This window comes from Tasmannia lanceolata, unplaced genomic scaffold (genome assembly GCF_043159265.1).
Source record: "Tasmannia lanceolata isolate RefF3 unplaced genomic scaffold, GAP_Taslan_0.1 ptg000019l, whole genome shotgun sequence".
Lineage (NCBI taxonomy): Eukaryota > Viridiplantae > Streptophyta > Magnoliopsida > Canellales > Winteraceae > Tasmannia > Tasmannia lanceolata.
The window spans coordinates 3305331-3314689 of record NW_027518696.1 but is presented as its reverse complement, the minus strand read 5'-3'; the positions used below and the strand labels follow the sequence as shown (position 1 = coordinate 3314689).

At 37.7% G+C, this 9359-nt stretch overlaps 1 protein-coding gene across 3 annotated transcripts; it reads left to right on the top strand.

Annotated features, from left to right (window-relative positions):
- Window positions 1-404: 404 nt before the first annotated feature.
- On the top strand, window positions 405-8418 carry LOC143853417 (DNA mismatch repair protein). 3 transcript variants are annotated; one of them, XM_077363168.1, is made up of 5 exons: window positions 412-525; window positions 674-771; window positions 4402-4497; window positions 7403-7526; window positions 8177-8418. In XM_077363168.1, exons 3-4 carry the CDS (start codon window positions 4407-4409, stop codon window positions 7522-7524), a joined length of 213 nt encoding a protein of 70 aa, XP_077219283.1. In that variant the 5' UTR covers window positions 412-525; window positions 674-771; window positions 4402-4406; the 3' UTR covers window positions 7525-7526; window positions 8177-8418. The 3 variants fall into 3 exon arrangements, with proteins under 3 accessions (XP_077219282.1, XP_077219283.1, XP_077219284.1); XM_077363167.1 differs by lacking the exon at window positions 674-771 and having other exon boundaries at window positions 405-525; XM_077363169.1 differs by lacking the exon at window positions 674-771 and having other exon boundaries at window positions 424-507.
- The last annotated feature ends 941 nt before the right edge of the window (window positions 8419-9359 follow it).

Below are 9359 nucleotides of genomic sequence, written 5' to 3'. Positions count from 1 at the left end.
CAGTTTTCGTATCAAACTCCAAAAAAGAGAGGGCTGTGATAAATTCACCCCCTTCTAGAATGAACTCACCCGGTATTTTTCAAAATGGACTGTACAGCCCATTTGCTGGGCCCCAACATAAACAGGCTATGTCCCAAAAGTCATTTTCCACAGGATGATCCCAACCGTCCGATCTATGGAGTTTCTCTATATACATATCGGAGGGCTAGCATCATCCTATAGAAATGAGATTTTGGGGAACAACCTATTTACGCTGTGGCCCATCAAATGGGCGGTTTGGATCCTCCCATAGTGTGGGCTGTTCCTGTACAGTCGATTCTGAAAAATACAGGGTGAATTCATCCTATAATGGGGTGAATTTATCATTGCCCAAAAGGGTACCTTTAAGATATTAAAAGGGGTGGAAATTGTATTTCCCCATTCGAGAATTTACCCTCTGTAGTCTGTTCTTCTTCCTATTTTCTACATCATTGGCTCGTCCTTCATCAGCTCTGCTCTCTCTTCTACGTGAGTTTTTTTCTGAAGGTATCGTTCTGCACAAAATCCCAATATATACTTTGGTGTTTACCTTTCTGTCTTCCATGGTTGGGTTAATTGGATTAGATATTCTGTTTGTCAAATTGTGTATGGTATTGTATTGTGTTGTAACCATGTGTTTGTGGGGCAATCCCAGCTTATCTAAAAAGGGAAAAAAAAGAAGATCAGATATGGTGTGAAGGACAATAATCCTTCTCTGGCACAAGAGAAAGAAACCATGTAAAAGGCAGTAAGGTACAGTAGGTTTCACTCATTTATATGCACTTACAAATAGCAAAGATATTAGAAAGCAAGTACCCGTGGGTTGAAAGAATAAGAGAGAGATTTATTGGGAAAAGGTAACCGGTGAATGCCATATTCTTATTTGGGGTTGGTATATAGTAGGATCTTTTCACAACTTATGCGATGTTTTGCACTTATATTACTAGAGCTGAAAATCACATTAGATTAAAGCTCACATGATTCACTCCCATCTCATGAGATTTCTAGAATTGATTTAAGGATTTAGTTGTTGCTCACTTGACAATGAAAATACAAAAAGATATAGAGTTCTTTTTGTTGTTTTAGGCTTTTTGTTCTTTAGGTTGCAACCAATGGTTGTCAATAATTATTATGAGAAGTTGGGATATTGAATTGGTTAGTTATCGGGATTCACTACTACACTTCTTTCATTTGCGGAACATCTCATCTATGTTTTCTAGTGCACTTTTATTACACTTTGGCTATTTTGTATCAATACGGACAGATTGTCTGAATCCAACATGGATACCGAGTGTCGGATTCGGCAAACTTAAAAAAAGAACGATTCGTGGGATTCACCAAAATATTATAATCAATTTTCAAATTTTGTTTTCTTACATAATAATATGGGTATAACAAGAAATATATTGAAAATTTTGATTGGTTTAGCTGATATAATATTCTACTTCTATTTATGAAACTTACTAGTAGGATGTGTCTAACACGGATTATTCGCCTGTTTAGAAGAATCCATGTATTCTGTCACTTTTGGTATGTATTATGTAAGTTTTGGGTACAAATTTTGATATTGTTTGATAGGGTGTCACAGAGGGCTTCACATCTATTAGGTTTGATGGTTGAACAAAATGAGTATATCCTTGAACCTTTGTATGCAATGCTTCACTGACAAAATATGGAAGGGAGAGTAGGTGATAGGGAAGAAGTTCCGTAAGCCCTAGAATTTTGGCTGTGTTAGCCATAAAACCCGACTTCTCAAGGTCATGAGGCATGGAGTTAGCCGGGCGAGGGATATTGGATAAGGATTTGTTGAGACCAGTACACAAGTCCCTAATCTTGAGCTTTGTCCCTAATCTTGAGCTTCTTGATCTCCTCATTGCCATCCCAAAATATGTTCATTTGGATTTTCTTGTTCTTCTTAGTGATGGATAGCAGGATTTTGAATATAAACCTATAATATACGGGAAGATTGGCCAAAGCCGGTTTTATGAGTTCAATCCTTCCCCCAAAGCATATGCATCTCTTTTTCCATGTAGTGTGGTTTCCATTTTTTACACCACATTGAGCAAAGTGTCTTAGTGGGAGCACCCACACCAAGGGGAAGGCTCAGATTCTAAATGGGGAGGGAGTACAGTTAGCATCCAAATGAATTTGAAAGCTCTAAGCATCTCCCCTGGTCAATGTTGACACTTTTCGACAATCTCTTGGTTGAGTTGACTTTAAGACCAGAAACCGCCTCAAACCACCTTAAAACATCCCATATGTTGAAGAGATCTTGATCTCTCTTCTTGAATCAGATAATGAAGTCGTACTCATATTGAAGGCGTGAGATTGAGGGAAGTCCAAGCAATTTGAATCTTGTTGAACTAACCTTTGATTGAGGGACTGTCATGAACGTGGTTCTTCTGGTCGTAGTTCTTTAGACTTTGAAGTTTTAAATAGAGACACTCTTTGGCATAGTTATCCCTTTCAAGTTTGGGGAGGGGTGGATGGAGTCCTGTTTGGAACTATAGGTTGAGAGCATGGAAATTGGCCAGAGAGTTTTATGTTAAGTTTAATGAGGGCATCAGTTAGGTTGGGTTGGGACAATTAGATTTTGGGAGGATATTGGCTTTTTTCATTAGCCGAGCCCAACTAGTTTGGGACAAAGGCTTAGTTGAGTTGAGTTGAGTTGAGTATTGACTTTTTTCTTTCTTAGTAAAGCCTATTATCGTTTCAAAAAATGAGGATATTTAATTTGGTCTTTCGTTTTATTCCAGACTTTCGGAAGTTGGGTTAGCAAGTAATATAATAGGATGGGAGTTTTTTTTTATTTGGGGGGGGGGTTGTTTTGAAAAAGTTGTTTGAGTCTGGCCTTTTAGCCGACCCCAACTAGTTTGGGACAAAGGCTTTGTTGAGTTGAGTTGAGTTCAGTCTGGCCTTTCTTTGTTGTGACCATCAGAGTATGCCCATGTTTCCCTTTGGTGTTGAATAAGTGAATTTGGTTCCTTGATTTCTGAGGGAGCTTTTCAGTTAAATTGTTCTTCTCCTTCATGTCGGCTATTTGGATTCCTGGTTCTTTCTCTAGCTAAAGTGTGGGGTGCTTTGATTCCCTCGAGGTGTGAGTGTGACCATTTTTTGGATTACTAGCACACAAATCGTGTTATTTGGAAAACAAATTAATAAGCATGCTTTGAGAAGCTTATGCCTGAGGTGTGGCGAAAGTATTTTAACTTGGGGCCATAAATGAAGGCCCAAAATAGGTTAGGAATTCACCTCTTTTAACTTGAGTAGCTGGGACATTGGGTTTGACAATCTTGCATGCTACTAAACCCTACACCTTGCGGTATACCAGGTTTCCACAGGTTGTTCTTTTTCCAAAAACTTGTTCATTTTCATTTGTTTTGCCTAAAACCTATATTAAATATTGTTATTAATAGACAGGTCAAGAGCTAGAGTTTTGGAGAAAAAGCTACTTTTGGTTGCAACAAAGCGTTTTCTCCAAACCCTAATCATGGATATTTAGAAAGGAAAATCAAGATTTCTTGTAAAAGTTTGATCCGCAAAATGCAAGAGAATTTCATTGGTTAAACGGACTTCATATTGGTTGAATTGTGGGATTTCAATATCCCAATTTTCTTTGCGACTCAAGATCACTGATTGTATTGTAGGGAAAACAATTTTGACAAATTTTTTTGTTAGGATTTGTTTTCCTTTTCACAATTTAAAGGGAAATGATGTGGTTATGGCTTATTTAGCAGAATATCATCATGAATTGAAGGTTCCTCTAAATAAAAATTGAACCCCTCCTAGTTCATGGTATTTTTTTAACGTGTAATCAAATCATGGAAAAACAGGAAATTCTTGGAAAATTCCCTTTTCAAACTTTTCCAGTAAATTCCTGCAATCCAAACTGGGTTAGGGAAAAAATATCTTCTGTTTGGGTTTCGGCTATTATATATTATTTTTTTATGGGCATAATTATTTGCGTTTTCCCATTTAGACCTTAATCAATTACAGCTATAAACTCTCCTATGATAAATATTCGTAGTTTATCCTCATTTTTTTACTCAAAGATTGACACTAGGAAAGGCTGTTCTTGGTTTCATTCAAGGTATCAGTGCCATTGAAGGAGATATAAATAAGGACTGCTATCTAGATGACCATGTTTTGATAATATGACAAGCCACCCTATTTTACACTTCTCTAATTGGCTTTGAGATATGGTCGTGTGCTTATAAATATTGGTGCTATGTTTTGGTAAAATGTATCCCCATAGGAGGGACCCGCTACTCAGAATTTTCTCACCCAAGCATAAACCTTGACCCCTCCATGCCCTTTTCTTATTCTCATTTGATCATTTCCCTAACTTTTCTTTTTATGTTTTCGTTTACATTTTGTTTTCAGCCAATATGAAGTTTGTGGACTGGTATTTGAAGATTGCAGCTGTATCAGCCACGATCGGAGCTTCCATGGAATTTTTCATGATCAAGACTGGTTTCTGTGTGAGAACTCTCCATTTCCTTCTTCCAACTGTTCTCCTTTTCCTTTTTCTTCTTGCTCTCTTCTGCTTGAATTGTATTCTTTTTATCAAAGCTGCTAAATATGAAAACCTTGAGTCAATTTCACACCTGATCTGTGTATTTTCTAGTCAGAACTACTAAATTTCGGGTTTTAGGAAAGAAACAATCTCCAAGTCATTTTCCCTTTTAGACAACTGCTGAGAATTGCTTTAACCTATTTGGGGGATGGTAGATCTTTCTACATTTTACAATCCTCTGTGTTTGGTGGGATATGCTTGTGTGATTTTCCATATCATGTTTGCATGTCAAATTATCAAGTTGGAAACTGTATGGCCTTGGCACATAGAAGGTTGAAGGATTAAAATATAAGATCGAACTTGGGAAGTTTTTCTTCCTGGGAAGATGAACAAGTTACTTTTAGAGCAGTTTGGTCTTTTGATACTGTTTGAAAATTGAAATAATACATTGTTGACTTTGGCCCATGTAGGTGGCTATCTTTCTTCACACTGATATGAAATCTTTTGTATTCCTGGGCCCATCGTGCATGCCACATGTGTGTTGTGATTCGGACCTTTAATCTTGTGGGCCACCACATACACCATTTGGAATTTCCAACTCTGCCAAACAGAGGATTCTAATCCTTTGATCAAAAGGAGCTTGTTTTCCCATTTTTTCTGTAATATTTGACCTTTAATATTTTCAGACCTGGATTGAGTGGATGGGATCTTGATTTGGTGTGGGACCTAATATTTTGTATTGTCTTCCTGTAGCCGCATTTCATTTTCATTATGGAATGTGTTAACATTCGTTGTCATTAGATACCATTTAAAAAAAACAGGAAAAAAAAACCATTCCCTATCATTATCAGTTACTTAGAAATGTCATGGGTGACAATAGAGAAGGAAAGAGACCTGGTCCTCTACCTTCCTACTTGTTGGATTAGATTGAATTTTGATGGACGCAATAAAGGAGACCCAGGCTAGGTAGATCTAGCTAGGGTTTTCACAGAAAAAAATAGAGGTTAATCAGTGTTATGCAGTCCCTACTATGGACTAACTGCCTCCACCTGTGCTCAAGTGTAGGATCTTTTACATGGTATGAGATTAGGTTTCGCTTGTCTTTGAATTGAAGTAGATGCCCTGAATATGATCATTAGGCTGAACTTTTCCAAAGGAGATTTCATAGGGAATTCCGGGAGGTAAAAGAAATGTATGATAGTCTCTGTTCAAGATTCACATGTCTCTACATATTAGTTGCACACTCTACCCCACATGGTTGAGCTAACTTTTTGAGTCATCTATATAACCGCCAACAATTGTTCTTCTCTTAAAGATATAACCTTATTAGTTTCAAATGGATTCCATGTTTCCACTATTGTTTTAATTGCTAGACTCCTTGACAAAGCTACTTGTCTCTCCTGAGTACTGACACTGAGAGAGTTGACATTGTGGTCTGTTGAGAAATAAGATCCCACATCTCTTGGTACTCCTCCCAGTCCCAGACACGTGGATTAAGTGGTTTCTTCTGGAAGGACGTTTTTGGCCACCAAATTTACACTGGCTGAAAATTCATAAATTGCATGCAGTCTAGCTAACTTGGAGGGATCTAAGTAACTCCCTAGAATTGCTGTTCTTCTTTTAGAACTGTATCCTATTTTATCTTCGTACAAATTTTATGGTCCTATTTTGTGTACTTGCATTCCCTTTGACAAGGCTCCATTTGATTAAAAACAAACCAATGTTGCTGCAATTCGAGAAATTTGTTGGTCAAGAAATGCACCCCATCTCTTGGTGCTCCTACACCAAAATGCATGGTGAGATTAGTTGCTTTCTCTACAGTCTTGAATCAGTAAAAAGGTGGCACCATGTTGATGTGAACTATCACCACCGACTCCTTAAGAGTCCTTTTTTATTTGGGTAGGATTTCTATTTGATAGATTAAAAGAGTTTGTTTCTATCTGAATTCTTAGTAGATGAAGTTAAAGGAGTCTTGTATGGGTAGGATAGCTTGTAGTTAGTATTGCTATTTATATTAAACTTAAAAAAAGTGAACGTGAGTTTTTAGCTTCCACGTTTTGCAAAGTGTATCTAGGTTTTGGTTTTCTACAGCAAATTTGTGTTCTCTTTCTTCTTACTCTATAACTCATTATCTCTCTTTTTGGCTATATTATTTAAATATTTCTTTCTTCCAACTATACCAAAGAAGGTTCACAGTTGAAAATTCACTAATTGAGACTTTTATGGTGTACTGGGGCCTTGTCCCCTACACTCATCTGTATCTCTGATTCAAATTAATGGAGTCACCTTTTTCAAAACAAAAAAAAAAAATCATGGGATTAGTGATTGGGGCCTTTAAGTAGCTGGCACATTTTGAGTCGTTGTCCATACGCAGGACGTCATGGATCAATTCAAATGAAGGTTTCAAGAAATGAAAAACCCATCAAAGACAATCTGAGAAGCTGATGGATCTCCCTAGATCTTGCATAGCCAGTATATACAAGATTGTAACTTCTGATACACGAAAAGAGGAATGTTGCAACTTCCAAGAATCTGCATGTAAGGAATAGGTGCAAAGCCTGTGGGATAACTGATCTATAAATGATGCAGAGAATAATAGATGAAATTGAAGGTGCATTTATCTCAACACATTTCAATTCATAAATTCTATGTCATCTACAAACTACAAAGAAACTGCTATGGGTGTTTTTTTATCAATGACAACCACAATTAGCAGGAACTAACAATTATTAGAGTGGTGTGACTGTGAGCATGGTTGTGATGTTTAGCAAAATGAAGATGGCTCTGTGCCGTATCCTGTCAAGAATGTAACTTTGATGTTGAATGGGCGGTGGCTAACACATACCCGAAATGTCGTGTATTTTTCAGATGACAAGGTAACTGTTCTGGAGTCAGAGAAGAGAGCTTGGGAGAGCAGTGACGAAGCCCAAACTGCTAGAGAGGCTCTCAATCCTTGGAGAAAGCGTGAAGCAGAAACAAAAAACTCCTAGAGGTGTGTTTTCTATTGTTGTTTTATCTTAACTTGGGTTGTTGAAAAATAGCATATCAAGCAGCCACTGGAAAGAAGTGCTGACAATATCAAATTTCTCTTTTGAAACAAATTATCAAAATAATAATGTTGCAAATTCAATCCAGTTACATTGGACCTTTCAGTCTGCTATTGGGTCTCCCACCATGCTAAAACTTTGGTTTTCTACATGTTCTTGCATCAAATAAGCATCCGAGTTAGGCACTCTTGCCTTCATGGATTCAACTATTAGATCTCTGAGCCGATTGGCATTGAGTTCTGAGTACTCGTTAGGCACTCTTGCCTTCATGGGTTCAACTATTAGATATCTGAGCGGATTGGCATCGAGTTCTGAGTACTCTTGCCTTCATGTCCAAAGTCCAAACTGATGGTTCCTGATTGTTTGGCTCTTTACTCTAGGAGTTTTGTGTATGGTATCAGCAGGTCCCATTCACAGATAATGGTATTTTTACTGGCCTACGCTCACTAAATTCTATTATTAAATTAATACACCGTCGTAGCATATTTTATTGGTTACCCGAAATCTGAAATGCATAGGGTAATATTTAATAACATTTGGCGATATGTTAAACTGTAGTTGTAACCTTGGCAACTTAATTTGGTCATCTTTGCAGGCTGAAGGAACAAATCTGCATCTGTAGTAATATCTGAAGTCAGAAGTCACTGAACTCGGATGATTTCATTCTGTTGAGTGAACAACTGGAGTTAAAAATTTTGAAGAGAAAAAGGATTGAAAATTTTATTCAGCCTTTTACTAGGTACTGTATTGACTATTTGAAGTTATATGCAAATTCTTGTAGTAAGAACATATTGTAGTAAATGTGTTAACCCTTAAATCATAAATTTCTTTTGCATTTATCTATCCATTGTTGTAAAGCATGAACTTGAGGCTGTCTGACTCTATTTTGGCAAATGTATCTCTCAATGAATTTAAAAATCTAACACTAAACACCTTTTCAAAAAAAAAATCTAACACTAAACTGTAGATGGGCGGCCCAGTGCACGAGGCTCCCGCCATTGCTGGGTCTGGGGAGGGCTAGATGTACGCAAGCCATACCCTTGCTTTGCAAAGAGGCTGTTTCCGTGACTCGAACCTGTGACCACAGGTCACAATGGAGCAACCTTACCGTCACACCAAGGCTCGCCCTCTAACAGAGGACTGTTAGAGTGAAGGGTGCCCTTGCAAAAACCTAGACACAAAGGTGCCCCCCATTGGATTCATATCACCCAACCACAATTATCGTCCTTTAACTTTGGATTTTTAAGTGTTGTTATAAATTTGGATGACATGGATCCAATGGGGCACCCTTGTGGCCGTTTTTTTTTTTTTTTTTTTTGCGATGGCACCCTTCACTTTAGTATTTCTCATTTTCTTTGGTTACATTTCTAAAATGGAAGCACGCTTAAGGGCATGTTTGGCAAGAAGAAAAACTATTCCATGGAACATGGTTAGTCCAATTGTGAAAGAGGATTTGAGAAGGGTGGGGGACAGACTTGAGAGGTCAAGGTGGGGGGAGAGAGAGAGAGAGAGAGAGAGAGAGAGAGAGATCCCTAAAAAGTAAAAACAGTGAAAAATAACACCCCTACCAAATTCAAATTGGGTTTTACATGCTTCCCTCGGTCCCACCCTCTCAAGTCTCTTTCCTCTTAGGCCATCACTCACAACTGGCCCACTAATATTCCATGGAATATTTTTCATGATTGCCAAACATACCCCAAAAAGTCTCACTATTTCTTATTACCCTCTTAGAAAAATGGAAGAGTAACCAAAATAGAAGCACACTTTCAGGGCATGTT

Excerpts from the sequence above, each read along its gene's own strand:
- LOC143853417 (XM_077363167.1), top strand. The coding sequence starts at position 4,407 with ATGAAGTTTGTGGACTGGTATTTGAAGATTGCAGCTGTATCAGCCACG. Across the intron at positions 4,498-7,402 it reads CATGATCAAGACTGGTTTCT|ATGACAAGGTAACTGTTCTG; the intron begins GTGTGAGAACTC and ends TGTATTTTTCAG.